Source organism: Phoenix dactylifera, unplaced genomic scaffold, assembly GCF_009389715.1.
Source record: "Phoenix dactylifera cultivar Barhee BC4 unplaced genomic scaffold, palm_55x_up_171113_PBpolish2nd_filt_p 000207F, whole genome shotgun sequence".
NCBI classification, from domain to species: Eukaryota; Viridiplantae; Streptophyta; class Magnoliopsida; order Arecales; family Arecaceae; genus Phoenix; species Phoenix dactylifera.
Window position 1 is genome coordinate 187175 of NW_024067723.1, and position 24790 is coordinate 211964.

Genomic DNA, 24790 nt, shown 5'->3' on the forward strand with positions numbered 1-24790 from the left:
ATTCAGCAGTAAGAAAAAAATATTGATTTGATCAGATTCACCAGCTTAGCAGTGGACCAATGCAATCATAGATCAATATGCATAAACATCGGAAAAAAAAAAAAAAAGAACACGGAGCAATATAGGCATGTTGCCAGGGTTGTTGGACTGATCAACCGCTGAGTCCAACCAATATTTAAATATCAATTTCATAACCTTATCTTAGCAATCAAAGTGGATCCACAAAAAATTTAGCAGATACGCATGATTCCTCAAGGGATCTATAACAAACTGTCAGTTCAGTAGTTAATGCATGCCTCGAAAAGCCAATCAGAGTCCGCCAAATCAGCAAATACCATCATCTCACGTAAATCTCCGCCACGTGGCTTTTCAGAGAGGAGCCATCTCATAAGAACAATGAAACGTGGCACCCACCTTCGGCGCTGCCGTCGTGCCTAGAAGGCTAGAACCCAAAACCTCTTCCCCTCCCCGCCAAAACTCTCGGCCGTCCTTTTCAGTCGACCCCTCGAGAAGAAACCCTAGCCCCGGTCGGTGCCAATCAATAGAAGAAGTATATGGTCGGATTTCGATCTCGAAAATGGCATTGTTTGATATCCTCTCCGCCGCCATGATCTTCTCCAGTGACACCGATCACGAAAGCGTCGTCTCAATCTCGGTGTACGCCGCCGTGCTCTGCCTCTGCATCGTTGTCGGGCACTTTCTCGGAGAGAATCGATGGGTTAACGAGTCCATCACAGCCATGCTAATCGTAAGCCTTGATTCCAACACCGAGTACCCACTATATGATGCGAAGTGTGATTGAACAGATGAAAGAGTGGAAAAAAAGAGTTTTTTTGATCGAAATAAGGAAAGAAAGAGGCCAGCACTTGTTCTTAAATGATGCTTAGTGTTTTTCATTCATGAATCATTGATATCTGACAATGGGTTCGATTGAATGTTTTCTTTTAAACATTTAGACCCACTGAAATGCCGGAAACTGCTGTTTTACTTTATTGAAGAAGATTTTTGTATAGGATATTTAGGTTCGTATGAGATCAAGGGTTGAAGTGCCAGTTCATAATCTGTGTCGGGCAACGCCACTTGCATATTGTTTCAACGCATGGTAGTTGGTGTCACATTTGCTGTGCCGGGACCCAATACTATTCCTTGTCTGAGCGCAGAAGGTCACATATCAGTACCATTCTTTATTGATCCCAATACGGTGCGAGTATCAGTGTTTCAACCCTTGTATGAGATCATATACTCCAAAATATTGTGTCTTTTTTCCCTCTTTTTTCTTAAAAAAAGTTAGGCTTGAATGCATTGTATCAACTTTATCCTTGATCTGACAAAACTGCTGTCATCTATGATTTTGTTTTGTAGAAGAATATGATATGTTTAAAACTTTAAGGGCTTCCAGTAAATGAAAAGTGGTAGTCGGACATGATTGCTAGACTTGTACTTGATTTTGTGAGTTTGGTTCAAGTGCGAGAGGTAAATGTCTAATCTCTCGTCATGGACACTTCTTGTTTTTCTAGTTAGAACAAAGGCCTCTGTTTTTAAGTTAGAGAATAAAAGTTCTTGTTTTGATGCAAAAGGGAGTAAAGGTTCAAAGGGGTTCTCTTTTGGGCTTGATGATTGCTATTCCAGTAGAGAAAATGTAAGGATTGTTAATGTGAATTGGACAGTGTTCAGTATGACTTCATATTGGCGGTCATCAATTGGCGATTGTGTTTACCTGCTCATGTAACTCGGAACGATTGCTTGTCATTAATTCTAACTTCAGCTGGGGAATGTGTTTAGATGACTAAGCCAAGGAAGTTTCTTTCTTTTAACCTCTCAAGTACTTTTGTGGGCCAGAGAATGTTAAAGAAATGTGACAAAATAATGATGACCCATACAAGTATATGCTTCTTTACGAGCTGTTGTTTTTTCCCAGTTGCTTTTGATGCTTAGTGATAATAATAATAAAAAAATCAGGGGCCTGATGAAGAGAGCCATGAATTACAATTGGGTAATTATGCTACAATTGTTAGGCTGCTAAGGATCTACATAGAAAAGGATATTGGATAACGTTTTCTCAAATTCTACCAGGGAAATCATACATATGGAACAGGGAGAGATGATAGCACAAAATATTTCATGTAATTTCAAGACCTATTGCTTTCAGCATCAAATAAGTGAGAATCTAGGGCTATTTAGAAAATTCAGTGGAGTGCATGAGCCTTTACATCAGGAATTATGAGGAAAGCAACTCATTTTCTATGTAGGTGAGTTAGGGAAGCTTGAATTGGAAGCTTCTGAACATTGATATGATTGAAGACAATGGAAGGTGTGGAGATGGCATCAAACTCAACCATGTTTTTGGTGCTGCATGTGAAATGCTCGTAGCCTGACCTGAAGCTACATTTGGTTTATTTTTACAATCGTTAAGATTGTTGATTTTGTGGCTTTGACCTTAAGTTCATCTTGGCACAGAGGAGAAACTTTATGATTCCTAGTATTGTTGTTTTCTTTCATAACTCGCTAAATGAAGATTTCTATTCAGAAACTAGCCCTGCACAATTTTGATTTTTTATTATTTAGTTCTCACAGTGCCCATCTTGTTGGATTCTTGAAGTCACTTTGTTGATATATATATATTGTTATAATTCCTATAGTTCTTCATTGTTCATGTGTCGAAGCTATTGGTTGCAGAACTAGATATGACACTGTAAAATTATCATAAAAACAGTGATAGCTAAGAAGAGCTATAAATATGGGCAGAAAGGTCTGTAGCATTCCATCCCACCAAATAGTACTTTCGGAAGTCTAGAGATGTGCAGTCTGTTTATATTGCTGAAGGAAACCCAAGAGTCAACACCCAGAGATCCAAAACATGGGGTTCCTTAATATGAAACTTAAATTGAGCTAAAACAAAGCTGCTTCTAATTCTGTTTTAAGAACCAAACTGAAACTGTTAAATGGGTTCACATGTTGCCTTTTCAGAGTAGCAATTTTGAAATAAAATCCTGACATCATGGGAATGGATCCAAGCTGCTCACCAAGTAAGTCTGAATCACATTTTCTCAGGAGGCTCTACCTTAGTGCTTGGACTATAAATATCAACAATGTATTCAATATCTGAACTATTCCTCATCAAGGGCAATGTTGTTTGGCAACATGGAGCAGAAACGCTACTGTATTCTCATCAGTAATAGCTGTGGGTTGGCTGATTGGTTTATTAGGGGGGAAGCTGAACCCAGCATTTTGCAGGTAAAGGGGGATATTGCTCAGTATCTGAACAGATGCCCTTTCTAGAGGGTAAGTCACATTAATGTCAGCAGAAAATTCGCCAGCAGTGCTTGAAATTTTAAGACAGTTAAGAAATTCTAGAGAGAGAAAATGAGAGAACGCTAGAAGCCAGGAGATGGCTTTAATTCAGTGTTAGAGGATGCATTCGTGATGTTTTTCTGTTTTAGAACTGACAAACAAGCATTAGGCTATTTTTACCAGCGATTGCAGCATGGATGGGAGACTTTGGTGAAAGCGTTACCTGATCTTCATGTTTATTTGAGACACAGTTATCCTTCTTATTTCATCCAAATGTTGGATGTAATTTTATATTTGAATTTTTTTGATAATATTTCTTACTTAAAATGGCGTACGTTACTTTTGTCTATATAGGGATGCAGCATTGGAACTATTATATTGTTTTCAAGCAAAGGCAGAAGTTCTCACATTCTAAGATTTGATGAGGAATTATTCTTTATATATCTTCTTCCACCAATAATTTTCAATGCTGGGTAAGACCATCAACTTTATATTGTGCTCATAATTTGGTAACGTAATTATACTAGGTGTTTTACTGACTCCATAAAACTGACATTCCTCACTCCAGATTTCAGGTTAAGAAGAAACAGTTCTTTCATAACTTTCTGAACATAATGTTTTTTGGAGTAGTTGGTGTTTTCATATCGTTTGCCATCATATCAGCTGGTAATTTTCACATCTCAAATGATTGAATTCTGTTACTGATTGCTTGAAAGACTAGGCTCGTTATGGATTATTACTTATTAAAACAGATATGCTAGATGAGTTCTCAAGACATGCTTGCAAGTACCAGATAAACATGTATTTTATTTTTTATATTAACCATTGGGATGCCTAGGAAAATATCTCTATGATGCCCGATATAGACACATACTACTATAGATGAGACCACAAATGCGATAATAATGGTAATCTAGAATTTCCGATAGAAAAAAAGAAAAAGAAAAAGTCTGGATAAACAAGTACTTAAGCTGCTGTTTCTTCATGTGGTTGATAGCCTCCTTCCCTATTTTATGCAAGAGGGTTTGCAAAACAACACCTTGAGCAATTGATTTAGTCAAGCTTTATAAGTCTATTGGTAGCATGGCTTTCTCAATATTAAGTGTTAATGAGGATGCTTCTCTCCAGTTGAGGATAGCCTTGTCTTCTTGTGTTCACATTTGCTTCTACCAATTGATAGCCCTTTGCTTGATATCTATTGGATTGATTTCTTTGCTCCGTTCTTATATGGAGATTCATGTATGACTGCATCTTAGCTTTTTGTATACTCAGTATGTTTCATATCGTTGTCTAAGTTCTTATTCTCTTAACAGGCCTCCCTTGTGCATGGTTTGAGAAATTATTATACGTGATAGTTGCCTCCTGCTTGCAGTAAATGGTAAATGAAGGGAGGTTGGAGATGTGGATTGGGAACCTTTGATCAAGTAAGGTCAAATGTCAGGGCATCCTAAGAAATGTCTATAGACTCATACTAATTTGCATGTGTATTTTATTCTTTTTGCAAAACCCTGTTAGTTGATCTACGACAATGTAAAATAGTCACAATCCCCAGTTAAATGTAGAAAGCAGATATGAGAAAGCTTTTGACCATATCAAGCTGTTACATATAAATGGTTATTTTTGTTCTTACCTATCGGTTGTTTTTGTCATGCATCTGAATAAGTGAGGTTGGTAACTCTTGTTCATGTATCTGTGCGCTATTCTTTCTTCTGGTTTTCATGGACTTAAAGGTGTTTTAGTAATCTAATTCTGTTTCTGTCTTTCTGACCTTAGGATCAAGCCCTTCTTGCTGATATGTATTATGTATGTTTTGTAAAGTCCTCTCCTGATTGATGTGTTGCTTGTTGAATTAGGGAGCTGGTGGCTTTTTCCAAAGATTGGTTTCAATGGTCTAAGTGCACGGGATTATCTAGGTTTGGTTACTCTCTCTGTCTGATTTGATATATTTGTCATGCAATTACATCAAGGAGATTAGTCTTTAAATGTGATTGATGTTCTTTTGTTGTTATCGAGCTTATGGAATTATGCTAGCTTAATCTTATGCTCTTATATTTTTATCCAGCTCTTGGAACAATATTTGCTTCAACAGATACTGTCTGTACATTGCGGGTTGGTTAGATTTTGCATTATCTTCCAGCTTTTCTCTAAATCGCTGACTAGCTATTGTAGAGATATCCTGAACTTCTGGTATTTTAAGTGTAGGTTCTTCATCAAGATGAGAACCCTCGTCTGTATAGCCTGGTTTTTGGGGAAGGAGTTGTAAATGATGCTACATCTGTTGTTCTCTTTAATGCAATCCAAAATATGGCTGTCTATAAATTAGAAGGCTGGGCAGCAGTTCATGTTATTGGAGATTTTCTGTACTTATTTTCAACAAGCACTATCCTGGGCATTGCTGTAAGATTCATTTTTTTCACTTAATGTGTGATCTTTTAAAATTTAGATATCTAATAGCATGCTGAAATATTTTTTTTTTTTAAAATGACAATATATTCTTTAGTCCTTGAACTTTTTCAGGTGCAAATCATGTCATATATTTTCCCCCCAGTACTTGCAACCATGCAGCATAGCATTTTGGCTCTTGCCTTATTGCATAACAGCATGTTGATTAAGGATTTTTCTTTATTTCTTTTTTTATTTAATTTGAAATTCTTGAGCTCGAATTATTTGTGCACTTTTGGGTTCATTTTCATTGTTTGCTGTCTTCTTCCAGACTGGGCTTTTGACTGCTTATGCTCTTAAGACCCCATATTTTGGTAGGTAAGTGATTTAAGATAACCCAACGGAAAAGACAAACTTGCATTGTATTATTTGATCGATCTTCTATGATGACGTTCTTATTTTACAGGCATTCAACTGATCGTGAAATAGCTTTGATGGTCCTGATGGCATATCTGTCCTACATGCTGGCAGAGGTGAGGATGGAAACAATATTCTCTGGTTTTGCTTGCTTTAAATTGTCGCTTTACTTCTACTCAAAAGAAAAAAAAGTTGCTTCCTGTTTTTGGTTGATATGCTCATAACTTGTATGATTTTCAATAAATGGTAGGAATTCCGTTTACTTGTAGGAAGATGACCCCCCTGTTGTGCTCTCTTTATCGGTATTATAGTTTTAACGCAAGTGGAGCTTAGCATAAAAAGCTCTTCCCATTATGTTAAATTGCACCTATTCAAAACTTTTCTGGGCTGATATGTGTGTGATTTTGCCTATTATCTGATTGTAATATGAACTATGCATGGCATATATAACTCATATATTCATTTTCTTGTGCAGTTGTTACAGTTGAGTGGGATCCTGACAGTTTTTTTGTGTGGGATTGTCATGTCACATTATGCACAGCATAATGTTAGGGATAACTCAAGAACCACAACTAGGTAATTTTTGATGATCTATCCATGGAGATGGTTTAGAATGTACTGGTACTGGAATTCTTATATTTTCAATTACAAATAAAGGTTCTTCAGTTATTTCACATGTGTGAGACATCTCATTCTGTAATTTCTGATTGATTAGACTGTATCACCATTTTAATCTGATTTTGCTGATTCGCTAGCTAATAAATTTTAAATTGCTCGATTATAATATCTTGACTGGATATAGCCACAAATTGGGTAAGATCTGCTGAAGCGGTAGCCTTAACTGCATATGTATAACGGGAAGCCTGAAGGTTGTTTCTGTCACTGTCAGGGAAGATGCCAAGCATCTCTCCACTTGGGGAAAAAAGATGTCCTCAAAAAATTTAGTCTGGAAGATTCAATATCTTGTAAATTAATGACTGTTGTGGAGGGGGAGGGGCCTTGAATTTAGTCCTACATCGGCTAGTAGCGGAAAGGTTCTGTGCTTTAAATAGGGGGTGGAAATCCTTTCCTCTCGAGGGCCCTTTTGTGGGACAAAACCGTGAGGGCACCAGTCTCCCCCCGTCTGCGTTGGACGCGCGGGCCGGAGCGCCCAAAGCGGATAATACCTCGGGAGGAACGCAGTCCACTTTCTCTGCTAGCTTAATGTGGGCTAACTATTGCGTGAGGCTCCAGCCAAAGCCTCCGTCCCCGCAACAGATGGCGCTAGAAGGAGGGCCCACCTCCTCTCTCCATTGACTACCCCTCAGGTTGCCTGGGGGGCTGGTAAAGCTGGGTTAAACTGGCACAGAACCTTCCCGCTGGGCGGCTATGTTGTGGAGGGGGAGGGGGCCTTGAATTTAGTCCCACATCGGCTAGTAGCGGAAAGGTTCTGTGCCTTAAATGGGGGGTGGAAATCCTTTCCTCTCGAGGGCCCTTTTGTGGGACAAAACCGTGAGGGCACCAGTCTCCCCCCGTCTGCGCTGGACTTGCGGACCGGAGCGCCCAAAGCGGACAATACCTCGGGAGGAACGCAGTCCTCTTTCTCTGCTAGCTTAATGTGGGCTAACTGTTGCGTGAGGCTCCGGCCAAAGCATCCGTCCCCGCAACAATGACCATTAAGCTTGACTATGAAGATCAGATTACTGAATTTTGAAACACTTTGAGGAACCACTATAACATATCTTGATTGCCTCAGCAAATATTTATTGGTGATTGGAGTAATGAGTTTCAATACCTGTGGTATTTTGGAGGAAGATTTGTACCAAAAATAAAGCATAGGACCCATACAACAACTAGCTTCTTCACTACAAGATTTATGACCTGCAAACAAATGCCAACTTGAATTCTGCAGATAATGTAATGAATGGTAGCAAAATGCAGTGAAGCCTTGCCCGATGCCTTTGCCTTTGCATCTAAACTCCACTCAAACCCACAAAATATCAAAAGATTCTGCATAATATATCATAGATTATGAAGAGGGTGGTTAGTGAGATTTAACATACAAAATGACTTATTGTATGCCTTTAAGATCTTAATACATGTTATGATAATAGCATCTGTTCAGTTGATTTGTTAATTAGTTGTTAGATTTATATGACATTCATCAGCTTTAGTTGTGGTCTAAGATTGTTCATAGCTAATTTAACTTTTGATTTTGCAAGGGCTTTTGGTAATATGTGAAGTAAGGCTTGTGCTTTTTAGGAGATTCATAATACCTCTTATGCCTTCAAAATATGTAATGTACAGTGTGTGCTTGTTGGAAGTATTATTTTCTCTTCAATATTTGTCTTATTGTTTTTAGCAGGCATATTTTTGCGACATTATCATTCATGGCAGAAACATTCATTTTTCTTTATGTGGGGATGGATGCCCTCGACATTGAGAAGTGGAAGACGACCAAGACAAGGTGGTTACTGGTTAGCTACATAATTTATATCAGATGTCTTGATAGCACTAATGAGAGATTGTCTGTCAGATGAATTCTCTTCCATAATGAGACATGCCATTAAGCCCTTAACATGCAACTGCTAGAGATGACTCCTTTTTGCTTTTTTCCTCCATTAGAACATTGTGTTTGGTCAAACAGCTTTGATATTGCTGATATACTTGTCAACAAACTGAGCTGTATTGCACTAGTCAATTGTCAAACATGTCTTAGAGGAAGCTTAAACTATGATTTGGCATTCCCAAATATCTCTATTTTATCAGTGCCTTGCGGACTTCCATATCATATTAATTAATCCATTGATGGCCATTCATTCTTAAAACCATTGTACTCTTTTTCAAATATGTTTGGAATTTATGGGAATAGGTAACGAAGCAAAGAAAAACAAACTGGCATAACTGAACTACCGAGGCATAACTATACTACCCAGTTGACATAGACATGCAACCTCCACATCTTTTTTAAACGAGAAAAGTGGACAAATTCATTCAAACTAGAGATCCTGATCTTTTCTAACATTGTTGTTATGGAAGCGCACACAGGAATTATATTTGAGAATGTACATTGAGAAATCACATTGAGAAATCGCTGCCTTTTCCCAATATTCATTTTATCTGTTTAAAATCTTTTTTTTAAGAGAAATGCTCTAAGTCTGTTCTTTTGCTACTTTTATATAGATTATTTCTCCTTAAATGGTTATGAGGCACAACCAAGGATAAATGCAGGATATTTAAACCTGCAATGTAAGCATGTCATGCGGCATGATCACAACTGACTGATTAGCTGATGTTTAGCCAGATGGGCTTTCACTACTCTGGCCGCTTCCTAGTGAAAGTAGATAACAACTTGGGTCAGCCTCATGCATTATACTTAAGATCATATTGGTTTACTAATTTGAACTGGTCTATATTTCAATACCGGCATCTCCCATTTGCTCTTCAAATTTGTTTGTCGGTTGCTGGACAACCTTTTATAACATCACTCATTACCAGCAAATGTAATTCTGCTTTATATCTGACTTGTTTCTTGTGAAACTAGCTATTTATCTTCAGAATTGTATACAAAAGATTCAAGCTATTTACCACCTCGGACGTAAAGCTCTTGAAGTAAATTATTTTGCATTGTTCAGTCAGAAGAATTATGTTATTTTGGCAGCTGGAAGACATCCTTCGGCATCTATAGCATCATCTTGTTTCTCGTTATGCTGGGGCGTGCTGCTTTTGTATTTCCTCTCTATGCTTTATTCAACCATATGAGCTCAAGTTCTGAAGGGTCATTAATTACGTTCAAGCACCAGGTTGCATCTCCTCTGGCCTTTATTTTCCATCTGTTGTATCAGTTTCCAGGCCACCTGGAAATGATGAATTAGCTAATATCTGTTCATCTTTGCTGTAAAACTAACCTTATTCATTCTTACGATGCCATTTGTTGCAACATTTTGCATGTTAGCAGGTTATAATCTGGTGGGCTGGTCTAATGAGGGGAGCTGTTTCTGTTGCACTGGCATTTAGTCAGGTGGTTGCCGTTGATTAGGCATTACAATGTGATATCTTTAAACATGATACAAACATATTTCAGTAATGTGTTTTTGTGCTAACAATTTATCTATTTACTCCGTCATTCCACAGTTCACTGTTTATGGTGTTACATGGGATCCTGTTCATGCAACAATGATCACCAGCACCGTCGTAGTCGTACTTTTCAGCACTCTGGTATGTTAAAGATAGCAAAAATGTCTCTTTTTTCCATACATGAAATGTAACGTCTATAATGATCATAAAAATAACCGATAAATATTATCCCAACTGTTTTGCTGTCCGCACCAAATCTGCCTCGTATTATATTCTTTCAGGGGATAATACCTCTGTCAGCTTAAACCTTTTTTCCCCCTTGATGGTTTCCATCCTGACTGCCATGCAAGTTTTCCCGCCATCTTCATTCATCCTTAAACATAGCGAAGCTGCTTTCCTACATTTGAGAGCTTGTTGCGTGAAGTCAGGTGCATGTCGGTTGTTCTAAATCCTGTTTTTCCTTGCACCATACCTGGCTTTAGCAGACAAGCTGGCCCCATTTATCTATTCTTTTTCTTTGATTGAAATCAAGCCTGAAGGCATTGATTAAGCAAAACAAAATAGCCATGCAAGTCTTCCTGAATGATGCCTTGAAGGATCATTTTTAGCTGCTCAAATTCATGTCATGGAGTGGACCGAGAACCAGTGTTTGTTTAGGGAACTGAACTGAAAGTTCAGTGATTGCCGAGTTCTGACTGTCATGAGCTTATGAAGGCAGCACCAGCCTCCTGTGGTAAACCGGTGTTTACAAATGGCTAATTTTAGCTGGTCTCCCTGATAGCAGCATGTTTTCCATAGACAACTTGATTTTGGTTTTATTGGCATCTTCTTTTTTTTTTATTCGTTTTTGTCATAGATCATATAGTTAAAGTGCTGCGTGCCTTGCAGGTGTTTGGTTGTGTAACAAAACCACTCATAAGCATACTGCTACCTCATCATGCACGAGAAAATAACCAGCCACACGACGACTCCGCAAATAATGATGTCACCTTCCCCTTGCTCTCACTTGATGGTTCTGCTGCCACTGCTATTCTCCAAGCCAAGAGCAGTTTATCGCTGATGCTTGCAAGGCCAGTCCACACCATACATGCCTACTGGAGGAGGTTTGATGACGAGTACATGAGGCCAGTTTTTGGCGGACCATTTTAACCTATCGACTAAATAAAGTTGTAAATCCCTTGGTTCAAGTTCTGGACTACCATACAAGGCAATGCGGCATGTTTTGGCCTAGATCATGACCGAAATTAGTGGTACAAAGTTGCAGCACTTTGAACCATGGTATGCTGTAGTATACCGTATCAGACTGTACTGGACATATTGTACTACACCGGTTCAGTACTGGTACCGGTACAGGTAGCGTACCGACCCTCGAAATGCAAAAAAAATCTCCTACCGTACTGTATCGATACTATGCTAGTGTGGCACCGGTACGGAGTCCGGTACCGGTAGTGTGAACCTTGCTTTGAATATATGCTTGCTTTATGTACATATGCTTGTCTTTAGATAATAGATACCTTATGAACCTGTCACGTTCTGCAGTCAACAGCAACATGGGACGTCTCTCTTGTTTGGAGGTTGATTTATCAAGTAGAAAAGCACTATATCATACATCATGATTTTCATGTAAATGTGCTTTACGATGAGCTGAAGATACATATTGCTTGTACCGTTTAGTAATTTATTTGTTCACAGGAAGGATCCTATGCATGGATTTATCCAGTGAGCTTCTTCAGCATAATCTTGGACATGAATGGGTATTTGTTTGCTTGGTTTTCCCTTTTTTGTGATTCAGAAATGGTCAGGATATGAACATCAGCCACAGAATATTAACAGGTCTTGGGGAGCATATTAGATTGTTGACTTACATCAAGGAGAGCTATGCCTTCTATTACGTGGTGCAACATGGGCAATGGATGCAGCAGGCTTATCTTGACATCTTTTATTTACTTTTAATCCTCTTTTATCTTTTGATAATAGAGTCCAGAGACCTGAAACCAGAAGAACTCCGAGGCCAGTAGAGGGCTGTAAGAAATGAATAGTTCAAGCACTGCAACCTAACTCCTGTCTTTATAAATTGCATGAGAACAGGGTTTGTTAATTACGGCCAATATAACATTGCAGCAGCTGTTCGAATGGTGTTTTTCTGAATAAATGGCATTTATACAGTGGTTATCATTTTGGCCACTGCTCTACTATAATTTTATCATGCAATAGAAATGAGAGACCATTATTTGACAATTTCATTGCGACTCCAATTGAAGTGTTAAACTAAAAATTTTATTTTTGTTCAAAAAAAACAAATATGTATACTGTAAACAGTGGGGTGATCAAATAACTTATTTTACTTTCTTTCCTATTATTAGTGCTAGCAAACATTATACAAGCCACACTCATTCTATTGTAGATAATGGCCAGCATTTCCCTTGTAATGGTAAATAACTAATTTTGGCGAGGATTTGCATTTAGGGATGTATTATTGATACCTCGAGCAAGAGTTTTTGCATGCTGTAGATGTTGCCCAGAAGACAACCCAAGAGAGGGAGAGGGAAGAAATTGGGTTCTAATTAAAACTGGGTTCTTCAAATTTTATCTAATGTGGTTAATGAAAGTTTTCTTGATTTTAAGCAAATGTAATTGAGTAATTTATAAGAAAGCAGTAAAGAAGTAAGTAAGATAGATCACAACACAAACACAAGGTTTTTATAGTGGTTCGGAGCCAACCCTTGCTCCTACGTCTACTCCCCAAGCTTCTCTTGGGAGTTCACTATAATCTCAAGATTATAGCCCGGTTGTTTTACAAGCTCACAACCCAACTTGTTGTTTTCGCAGGATCACAATGAACTTGGTCAGTTTTTCCTGGCTCACCGACTAAAACCTCTCTGTTTGTTTTTCTGGGCTCACAAACAATCCTGTTGGTTTTTTCTAACTCACCAACAAACCTTAACCCCGAGATTGAATCAAGTAACAAATAATAAAGAAATAAGGTTTAAAGATTACAAGCTTCTAAATAAGCAGATATAGCAATATCGACAAAAATGTAAAGAAAGAAGCCCTCAAATAGATTTTATCGATGGAGAACTTAGCTTCTCCTTTATTGGATCCTCTCTTGAATGTGCTTGTAGTTGAGGATCACTTCAATAAGCCTTTAATGTGAGGAGTGCTCAGAAATCGCTTGGGATGCAATAACTCCTCTTTTCTCTTTGAATGGCTCTAACTCTCCTTCGGTGATTGATAGACTTAAATGCTCTCAATGGATTTTTTCTCTTCTTGTGGTTAATACTTAAAACCACTTTTTATAACTTATCTCTTCGAAAACTAGCCGTTAGAGAGGAGAAAAGAACCGTTCTAACAAAACTGCGTATCCTGACAAAGTATCCATTGGGATCGGAGTCGACTCGCCCATCTTGGAGTCGGCTCGGCTGAAACAAGAGATGCCTTGTGAAAATCTGGAGTCGACTCGAGTTCGGATTCTTACAAATTGGCTATCTGTAAATCTTGTAAGAGTCAACTCAAGAAATCTGGAGTCGGCTCGCCCACGGCATTTTCAAATGTGAACTACTAACTATTTTCAGGAGATAGGTCGAGGAATTCTGGAGTCGGCTCGCATTCTAGTCTGTGCAAGATTGCTCTCGGCCTTTTCCTGTAGGAGTTGACTCATGAATAGTTGGAGTCGACTTGGCCATTGTGCCGAAGAAATTACTTTGTAATTTCAATTTGAGGGAGACGGCTCGAAACTTCTAGGAGTCGGCTCGTGCACTGTAACTTGAAAATTTGTTCTCTGTTTTTTCTGTAAGAGTCGGCTCATGAACAGTTGGAGTCGACTCAAGCACTGTATTTTGAAAACTTGCTTTCTGACTTTCCTGTAAAGTCGGCTCTCGAAGAGTTGGAGTCGACTCGAGCACCGTGCTTTAAAAATTACCTCTCTATTTTTTTCTGTAAGAGTCGACTCGTGAATAGTTGGAGTCGACTCGCACTCTGCACTTGAAAAATTGCTCTCTGTCTTTACTGTAAGAGTTGACTCACGTTATCTGGGAGTCGGCTCGAGGAAGTGCAGACAGTAACCATGTGCTAGCGTTGACTCGAGAATTTTGGAAGTCGACTCGAGTGCAAGGCAGATGCTTTAATGGTTCCAAACATGAGTAAAGTTCTACTTAAATTCCTTGAACCATATTCCAAGGCATTCTTTCAAGTTTAAAAGTATTTTTTCTGAAACACTCACTTGAATTTATTAGTACAATATAAAATATATTCAATTGTTTTAGACTCATTAAAATCAAATAGGAGATCAACAATCACTTAGTAGTAGATAATCCCAACTTTGGTTATTCACAATTTAACCTTAGTATAGGCTTCGCCATGGCAAGTTTCTACTACTACTCTACCAACACTTTTGTTAGAGGATCAGATCATCCGGAGTCTCATGATCACATACTTCAAATTTTGCCTTTGTCCAGCAGAGACGGCAATTGGATTGGGTGGACAAGATGTGGGTCAAATTTCATACAAAATATATTAAAAATTTATCAACCCGAGCCTGACCTATTTATCAAATGGGTCAAAAATTTAGATTTGCACTCAACTATTTTATTAAATAGCTAATCTAACCCTATATATAATGAGTTGAAACAACTTATATTTCGATGCGGAGGAGGGTGGAGATCTTGATGGCTCCCCGCGTGCACCCAGCCAAGAGATGAATGATCACCAGCACCTGATCATGTAAAAATTTAGGGATATTGACGGTTTATAGGGAGTTCTATGTAAAAACCCTTGTGTCGACCCTTGAACTAGTCTCGGCAGCCGGGGTGCTGAGTCTACGTCAAAAAATTGACGTAAGGATTTTTACATGGGACTCCCCTGTAATCAAAGTATTACAAGTCATCTAACTTAGAATTGGTTCCTGTGCCACCACTGCCGAGACTAGTTAAGAACTAACAAAAGGATTTTACATATGAATGCAATGTGGAGAGCTAGTCCGGGTACCTCAACCTGGTCATTTAAACTAATTCAAATTGGACAGAAGGACTTTTACACTAATATTTAGTGATCTCTTGACTGATAACCATAACAGGATTTATGCAATTATGGCCTTCTCTAAAAACGTATCATCAATCTCTGCTATCTGGCATTAATTATGAGCATGCTGTATGTTCCAAAATGCAGTTGGATTTCTAAAGAGGCTTCGCTTCATTTCATTTGAAATAGATCGATGTTCCATGCATCTAATAACAAGAGAAGGCTGTTTCCTTAAAAAAAAAAAAAAAAAAAGAAACAAAAGGCATCAGGTAGAAGAATGGGTGTAGTTGTTGTTAATCCAAGAGAACGTAGAAGAGTCATCATCAAGTTTTGCACAGTTGCACTCTCACATCCATCGTCATCATAAAGTACCTGCAGATCGAGGATATTAACGTAGACTATAAGCCTTCCACGTGATTCACACTAATCTAGCATGAATATATCTCAAAAAAAACAAAAAATAATATATTCTGAGAAGCTCTTAAGAAACATTATCCATCCACATCACTTTGTTAGAATGATGAGCAACAAACAAAATCATTTAATTTGTAGCTCCATTAGCTTTTGGATATATGCACCTCAGGAGAGTCCTCTTAAAATAAATTTTAAATGTTATGTAGCAAGAAATGGGCACCCACCTCTTTGGCTTGGCCCTGAATCACCGGCCGTCACCTTCCACAACGACAAATCAAGAAAGGGACATCCTTTTACGTCAAAACTACCCGGCACCCAACCCCTCGCCCACTCCGTGCCAAAACCTCTCGAGTTTGGTCACCACCCCGTGATTAAATATTTAGGCTTTAATAAAATTCAACCCTTTTTCTTTTCTCTTTCTGAGCAAACACAATGGCCTAGTTTATAAAAACCTTCTTATATCCAATCAAAATATTAAAAAAGATGGCTTGAAATGGTTACTGCAATTATCTTTGAGCCTCATTTTATCACATATGGAAAAAAAGTTAGCTAAGAGATAATTAGCTAATGTAGCCTATGAAATAATTAATAGAACTCCTAATATAGAGTAGGATGAATTATATTACTCTATAGATGGTTTTTTTAATTATTTTTATGACTAGGATCATTTTTGAATTTTTTTTCTAAGTATTTTTGGCATTACTTATTAATTAGACCAGCTTTTATTCAATAAAATATTTAAGTTTTTGGAGTTAAAATTGTGGAAGTATAATGCTGACGATGTTTCATCATGCACGATTATTCAAACTTTGAATCTTTTTTGGATCAACCCATATACCCTCCTTCTACATAAATTATAATTGTAATGTCCAAAGCAAAGACTTTTTATATTTTTAAAATAAATTGTGATTTGTTTGTTATGATAAACCTGCTTCTTTTAGCTTGCACACATCTAATTTTTTATTACTAAAAAGTTTGAATTTGAAATTCTATTTAATTGTTTCTACAATCTATAAATGGCACTCATTCTAATTGATAGAATAGATAATAGGATCTACTTGCAATATATTCTTAGTTATGTTTAATGACTTGCTTTGATAGTTGGGATCCATATGTAGGGATGGTCGTAATTGAACAGCTAAATGAAGAATGATTTTGAATTAAATGAAACTTGATCATATCTAAATTGCTTTTGTAACGTTTAACTATATGCAATCATCCAGAAATATTCATTATTACATGGAGCAATAAATAATCATACATGCATCACGGGGTTGCATATGCAATACATAGTATTTTGCTCTTAATTTTGCTTCAAAATCTGATTTTGCTATACTAAATTGATTTTATTATTTTACTGTATACTTCTTGAAAGCTTTAAGTGATGTCTTGCATGAGTTAAAGTTGTTTTATTTCCTTGATGAATATAACTGTTGCACAGTCAAACTAAGACCCATTTTTATTCACTAGTAAAATATAAAATCCATGAGCTTCTCGGTTTAGATACTGAGGTAATCTCACCGGTAGAGTAGCCGGATCCCGGTGGCCCTAGGGGGACGGAACTGCAGTTATGTTCCCCCGTAATTGCCCGCACCCGTCGAGGGCATTTCCGTCAATATATTCCATTTAAGAGCGACAGAAGGGAGAGACAGAGACAGAGACAGAGAGAGAGAGAAAGAGAGAGAGAGAGAGAGAGCGCAGGGGAACGGTGAAGGATTTGATTTTTTTTTTCTCTCTCTTAATTTTTGTTTGCCGTTAAATCCCCGTTAGATGCTATTTGGTGGCGATGGTGTCGGATCAGGAGATAGCGAGCTGCGTGGAGTCTCTCCTCAGGCAGTCGGGCCCCAACGCCATCGCCTCCATTAATGGCGTCGTCCGGGAGCTGGAGGCCAAACTCGGCCTCGACCTCTCCCACAAGGCCGGCTTCATCCGCGACCAGATCGACCTGCTCCTCGGTCCCCACAAAGACTGTTTTGCCCTCCAAACCTACCATCAATTCCACCCCCAGCCCCACCCACTGCACCACCCCCGCCCCCAATTCCAGCCCCTCCCCCCGGCCTCCTCCTCCCCCTTCTCCCACCTCCTCCACCACCAAGAGCTCTCCTTCCGCTACCCTCCGCCGCCACCCCCGGCCTTGGCGGCATCCCAGCAGCAGCTCCGGCAGCAGCAGCACCAGCAGCTCCAGGAACAGCAGCAGCACCACCAGCCTCCGCCGCTGCCGGCAACGGCCACTCCGCAGCATGCCGCGTCTGCCCAGAAAGAAAGGTGGCTCCTTTTTGCTTCTTTCTTGCCCAATTTTGAAATTAGGGTTTTGGTTGGTGTGAAAGTTGCGTGCTTTTTAATGACTAAAGTAAAGTTGCGTCCTTTTGTTTTTTTTGTTTTTTGGAAAAAAAATATGTTAATGCGGATGATGAGATGGAAATAGGTTGGTGGGGTAGAGTTATCTTGGGCGGGGAATGTGGAATTTTGGAAGATTGACACTTTGTGTCTTGAAAAGGGGCATTTTTTTTTGAATTGGGAATTGCTGAACCTGGAGGCGGTGAAATAGTAGAGATTTGGTTGTTGTAAAATTTTGGATGTCTGCATGTAAAATAATATTTGCTGGACTAAACTACGGATCTGGATTTACTGTGAATAATTAAATGATCTTCTTTATGGACTAGTGTTTACGCACATGTTTGGTTGAAGAAAAAGGTTTTTTGCTGCATCTTAAAATTTGGTACCCTTGGAATTTGCTTTATGAACACTTTGATTAGGTGAGCATTTATACTCTTTTAAAATTTGAAGTGTGAAAATAAACGGGATGGCTGAGAGGGTGGTTTGTCAATAAATGAAAAATGTGGGAGAGAGGTTTGTCTGAAAATTGAAGTGATTAGATGTAAGACATGCTATTTTGATAACACCAATCGCTACAATGAGCTGGAAGCTCGTGTGCAATAATAGTTTTCAGATGACTGTTATGGCCATTGGAAGTTGGTGCTTCCAAATGGAGTTGCAGTGGCTTTGAGTTCCCCTACTGTGTTAGGTGGGGAATAAAATGCAGTGACACAAATGAGGTTTTAAAAATTTAGACTTGGTATTCACCTATGATTGAGCAAAAGGGACATGTTGATCCACTTCTGTCCATAAAATTGATTTGAAGCAAGGTGGACAAAGTGGTTTGTACTCTTGAAGTTATTATATGGAACTGAAACTTAAGGGTAAATCTCTTAAGTCAACAACATGAATAGGATATCGATTGGTGTGTCCATGTAGATGTTATACGACAAAACGGGGACATATTTGTGAATTGAGTTTTTGGGAAGTGATGTGGAGAAGTGTGCTAAAATTAGCTTGAACAAAATTAAACTTCATACATTCAGAAAATCTTATGAGTTTCATTGCAAGAGAATTAGGTGTCATTAAACTGGAGGACTGGGATGATATATGCAACGGAAATTAAAGGAGGGCTTAGAAAGGTGGGAGCATATGGTGTCAAAGGATTGGAGAATAGAATGGATGGCCCAAAGAATTCAGGGTAGAAGTCTTAGGATGGTGAACAAAGAAAAATGTTGGGCAAATCTTTTAGACTGACGGAAATTCTAAGCTAAAAAGAATTTCAAAGTTGACTTAAATAAATTAACTAGTCCTGTTGAGATCAGCAATTGATAAAAAGTGTGTAAGTTCTCTTCTTGCTGAACAAAGGAAATTCAGGAAAGGTGCATAAAAATGTCCTTGTCCTTTTTCTTCTGTTAGCAAAGATTTATGCCATTTGAAAACTTTGTCTTGGCCTTAAAAATTTAGGACATGTATGATTTGGCTTTTGTAACGAACCTACTGATCCACAATAGTTATGCATTTTGCATGTCATGTCTCTAACAAGGAACATTTTAGTGGTCCAAAATTAAACTAAGCATCCAATGTAAATTCTCTATAAGTAAATAGTGGGGTCATGATTATAATTATTCACACTCCTCTTTTTTTTGTGTGTGTGTTTGTCTGTGTCTAGATGCTTAAAATGAAGATTAAAGACAAAGATTAGGATCAATATCTTATCATAATCTTTTGAAAACGAGAGTTTCTCCTTGCTGTCACTCCAATATGTTGTCACCCTACAGGTAGTGGTTAAGCAATATGCTGATCGGGTTAATGGACTATAAAGACTCCCTACTGATGGTGTGAATGCAAAAAATTATGACTCAGGGTGGAAGAACTGTCTTGAGGACGAACTATCGTTAAAGATTCTTATTAGGATGTGAATGGTTGAGGGGCATGTTCACACATTTACCAACTACAAAGTTGATAAGCTACCTAAAACTATTTAGAAGCAATTTTGGGCTGTGGGGTCACAGCCATGACTGCAAACTCTGTAGGATGGTGGGGTCAATCTCTGGCTGTTAAGGCTTTTGTTTTTCTTTGAACATTTTTGTGGTATAGGTGACTGGATGTTACATGCTAGTGACCTCTGTGTACTGAATTCAATCTCCAAGATTTCTGCATCAGTTTTAACTACCATGTAGAGCATGCAAACTGATTTATTTTGCAATTGGTGGGATGGTTTTAAGGAAAATATGTTATGAACCAGATAAGTCGAAGGGTTTTAACAGTTACAAGCTCAGCTGTGAAAGCATTTTGTTTTTGTTGACACATTCTTTTATTTGGATATGAAGTGTTGGTTTGAGGAACCTTGAAAGAAGAGCTTGTTTCCGTCTTGCATTTGCCTCTCCCTCCCTCTTGGGTAGAAACCTTTCATTTATAATTTTATTTGACTACATTGTCTTCCTTCTTTTAAAGTGGGGGGGGTGGGGGAGGTGGTGAAAGAACGAGAATTGATAAAGAAAATAAATATGGTGTAAGAAAATCTGGATGCAGCTTACTAATTCATTTATGCAAAGTCCTAGGTACCTGAGTGGTATTCCCCAAAATCAGAATTATAAAAAAATGATATGAATACAGATACCTAAGCATGCCAATCAAAAAAGAACTCTTATTAGTAGGATATTGGTTATTCATTTATCACAGTCTCAATCTCTTGTTCGTACCCAAAAAGGCAAAAGACGTTAGATGGGCAAAAGGCTATTCATTTACTAACGACAAAAAGGCATACCTTTTACCCACTATGCACTTAAAGTACAGGCTTTCGTGAAGACATCAATAGCATTGCCTAGTTGTCTGATGTTGATGTGTTCACTCACACTTATGATTTATGTTTCAGTGCTCCTGCTGGAGTTAAACGAAGAGGTGGACCAGGGGGTCTAAGTAAAGTTTGCGGTGTTTCACCTCAACTGCAGGCCATCGTTGGTGAGCCAACCATGGCAAGGACTCAGGTTCTTCTTTCTGCTGACTGAACATTTTCTTTTGAAATGTTCGTCTTTTCGGAGCTCCATTTTTGAAAACCCATAGTCAATATTTTGGACTTGTTTAAGAATATCAAACAGCATGTGTATCTTGTTTCAGATTGTGAAGCAGCTGTGGGCATATATCCGTAAGAATAATCTTCAAGATCCTAATAACAAGAGGAAGATCATATGCAATGATGAACTCCGTATGGTTTTTGAGACTGATTGTACTGACATGTTCAAGATGAATAAGCTGTTAGCTAAGCATATAATACCACTTGAATCTACAAGTAAGGCATTTTCTTTTGGGTTTGTGTCGTACAAATATGCCACAGGTGAACAATACTAAAATCTGTTTCATTTTTTTGCAGGAGATCCAGGTCCCGAGTCTAAAAAGTTGAAGGCTACAACTACAGAATTGGTTTCTGCAACAGAACCTGATGCTGATCAATATCCTGTTGTTATCTCTGATGCACTGGCCAATTTTTTTGGAACTGGAGAAAGCGAGATGCTTCAATCGGAGGCTTTGAGGCGTGTTTGGGATTACATAAAAAATAACCAGCTGGAGGTTAGTCTTTTCTTTTGTGTAATTTTTCTGTGCCTTTTTTTGATCTCCAGCCAGATTCAATATCTCATGGTTTAATTTTAATAGTTTGTTTGTTTAATGTAATTTGTATTAGGACCCCATGAACGGAATGATGATTTTGTGTGATTCTAAACTTCAACAACTTTTTGGATGCAAAAGCCTTTCAGCCTTGGGGATATCAGAGATGTTGTCGCACCATTTGTTCAAGCGATCCTAACCCATGCCGTTAACTGGTTAGACAGTCCTTACTCTATGCCTGATATGCACATATTTTCTCCAAATTTAGATTTGCTAAATGCTTTCTGTCCTGGCACCACGTACTTGCTTATGTGTTGAAAATAGTGATGAGATCAATTTTCTTCAGTCTAGTTCTGTTTGACGCTTGACATCTGGGAACCTGAAAAACTTTCAGAACATCAAAGAGATCAATTTACTTGTTTCAAATAGGTGAAAAAGCCATTGCAATTAGGGGCTTTCTTTTGATGGAAATATAATTCAGCAATTTCTAAAAAGTGAAAATTCGACTAGATTATCATGTTTGGAATTCTTGAATTTCTGAGAAACCTTGATGGTAGTAGCAAATATTCAAATGAGAACTTTGAAGGCCAAAGAGGGGAAAGGTTCCATGTGCACGACACGTGCACATGGGTTAGCCGATTCTAAGAAACAGGGAAGGCCCATCAGAGAGCGCATCGCCAAGCAAGCTTTGAAAGGGAATTGGGTTAAAATTTTCGAGCCGGGACGTGGCGGCAACGTTGCGGAGTCTGGAGACGCCAGTGGAGGCCCTGTGAAGAGTTATCTTGTTTGTTTAATGGCCCGACCACCCTGGAAACTATTGTCATGAAATCAGGACTTCTGATGGTTTTAATAATGAGTTTGGACATTTTCTGAAGTGAAAGAGAAAAAGGAACTAGAGTAAGAGGGAAGGTAATGTGAAGGAAAAATATGATGTGAGGTAAGAGGGATTACATATTGTTTTTTTCATAAAGTTTCACCATAATATCTAAATCATTGGATGACTTCTCTCTTTATATTGCTTAAGTGGCTTAAACCTCAAGAAACAAGAATCAAGTTCAGACCCTTAATCTAATCAAGCTAATCTTATTTTCTTTAATCCACAAAGCAGTCTAGAACTAGTTCCACAGAATTGTGAACACAATTTTAGCATTGATGGATATGCATCCACTCAGTTATTTTTCCAGAAGAGCAGCAAACATAAGGTACTAGAACATTGCATATAGTAAATAAAAAAAGAGAAAAATGAAATGAGCATAAAAGCTTCTTGGAACAAATGTTTAATTAAAACTCATCTGAACGCCAGACTACATCAGATTATGTTTAAAAGCTTGGTAGGCTATGCAGCTGGCTTGGATTTTATAATTTGTCACAAAGTCTAGATTAATTCCTGCCGTAGTATGCTTTCGTTGAACATGTTCCAAAAAATCAACTAGGAGAAGTTTCTTTGCACTGTCACAGATTGAGAGAGAAAATAATACTAAATTCTAGTTTGCATCATATAAGGTAAATCGTTTATATACATATATATATATATATATATATATATATATATATATATATATATATATATATATATATATATATATATATATATATATATAAATGATGGAAATATCATGTTCGAACAAGAGGCACATTGTGATCTCCAATTTAGATGATGCTAGTAATTATTTGCCTATCATAGCATTGATGTGAATAATAGGCTATAATATCCATGACATGGTTTTCTTGAACTTTAGTATGGAAAATTTGATATATTGATTGTGTTATGAAGTGCCAGTGTTCTTATTTTTCTTGATAAATTGGAGGCTTAGAGTTGCCACTTGGTTCACTATTCTTTATATTGCACCAATTTTGCTTCTAATTCATTAAGTTGGAGGCTAAAGTTAGACCCAAGAACCATAATATCAGCCACCAAGAATAAGTGATCAAGTTCTGCATGTTTATCTCTGTAGTCCATTCCTTGTTTCTTATTCTTTTCCCTTTTCTTTAAGCACCTTTATTGGTCTTGGAAAATTAGCGAGTTTGGTTTTCAACTTTGTCAGAATCAATCTTTATATAATTACTCAAATCAGTTAATTTGTGAGAACAAGTCCACATGCGATTATATTCTCATTGGAGCTCTATTTCACATATGTTACCTTTATTGAAATGATTAATTCTTAGGATTTTTCATCATTTATGCTTATGATGAAAAGTGCAATTGCACAAATCTGTTCTTACTAAAATTAATGCTTTAAATTTTTTAAACTTTCATGGTTGAGCAGCTTCATTCTTGTTTGTATTGTATGGTTGAGTTTCACCTAGTTGATATGATACATCTGTTAGATCCTTCTTAGATAAATTCAATTGGTATGGTTGGCATATCTAAAAATAAAAGAAATAACAGGCTTTTCTTCCATCTTTTGTGTGCAGATGAGCAATTTCAGTGGCATCTAGGCGATCTAACAATGTAACAGATACTGATGAAAAAAAGATTATTTTGTTTAATGTGTTTTGATTGTTGTATTTTATTATGTTTAACAAATTGTTTGTTTATGGGCAAGATGTAGTTTACTCGGTAGCAGTAAGAAAATGATGATAGTTGATGTCGTAGTATCCAAGTCTAGTCATGTTGAAGATTATCAGTCTATAGCTTCTGTTGTTGACTATGTGAAGGAAAAAGAAATGGAAAAATGATTACCAACTTTGGGAATGATCAGCTCTGTTTGCAAAGGTTCAAGTTGCACTCTGATGTATTATCAAGAACACCTTGAGCATCAGTACCATTTATATGAGAGTGATGCAGGTAGCACAAGTCTAATCATCTTCTCTTACTGCTCATAGTATTGTCTTCAAGGTATACCATTCTATACCGAACCGGATAGTATGGAGCGTACCATACCGTACTAGTTCGGTACCGGTATGCGGTACGGAGGACATACTGACACTTGGTATGTCGAACCGACCTTCGTACTGAGCGTACTGACAAAATAACGGGGTGGCACCGGTACAAGGTCTGGTATCGAAACGGCGTACCTTGGTTGTCTTTGCCTCTGCAAGCAAGGTAGTCCTCACTGTGTGACCGAGCTCCTCAAGTAACAATACACAATAGACTTGCGGCATAGTTGCATAGAGGTGATGTTCATGGAGCTTATTTTGGGAGATTTACTTGTTAACAGATGGCTAATTAGAAGTTATACAGCTGACTATTCTATCCCGTTTATCATCACAAGATGTATGTAGATGTATAAATACACATGTATGTGCATGTCCTGCTCCTTTGGTTTATTTAATTTGTCTATCAAGGCTG

At 37.9% G+C, this 24790-nt stretch overlaps 2 protein-coding genes and 1 non-coding gene across 3 annotated transcripts; 2 read left to right on the forward strand and 1 right to left on the reverse strand.

Annotated features, from left to right (window-relative positions):
* Positions 1 to 512: 512 nt before the first annotated feature.
* Positions 513 to 11608, forward strand: LOC103719065 (sodium/hydrogen exchanger 4). The gene is made up of 14 exons (XM_039117354.1): positions 513 to 748; positions 3646 to 3764; positions 3860 to 3957; positions 5145 to 5204; positions 5354 to 5400; positions 5494 to 5688; positions 6005 to 6051; positions 6140 to 6206; positions 6566 to 6666; positions 8435 to 8539; positions 9731 to 9872; positions 10028 to 10090; positions 10204 to 10287; positions 11035 to 11608. Exons 1-14 carry the CDS (start codon positions 578 to 580, stop codon positions 11293 to 11295), a joined length of 1560 nt encoding a protein of 519 aa, XP_038973282.1. The 5' UTR covers positions 513 to 577; the 3' UTR covers positions 11296 to 11608.
* On the reverse strand, positions 6895 to 7014 carry LOC113463527. Its single transcript, XR_003387885.1, has one exon. It is a non-coding gene; the product is annotated as a U6atac minor spliceosomal RNA (small nuclear RNA).
* Positions 11609 to 17241: 5633 nt separating the features above from the next.
* Positions 17242 to 24294, forward strand: LOC103719054. Its single transcript, XM_008808120.4, has 6 exons — positions 17242 to 17841; positions 20771 to 20882; positions 21013 to 21184; positions 21266 to 21462; positions 21575 to 21713; positions 23914 to 24294. The coding sequence occupies exons 1-5, from the start codon at positions 17363 to 17365 to the stop codon at positions 21695 to 21697; spliced, it is 1083 nt and encodes a 360-aa protein (XP_008806342.1). The 5' UTR covers positions 17242 to 17362; the 3' UTR covers positions 21698 to 21713; positions 23914 to 24294.
* The last annotated feature ends 496 nt before the right edge of the window (positions 24295 to 24790 follow it).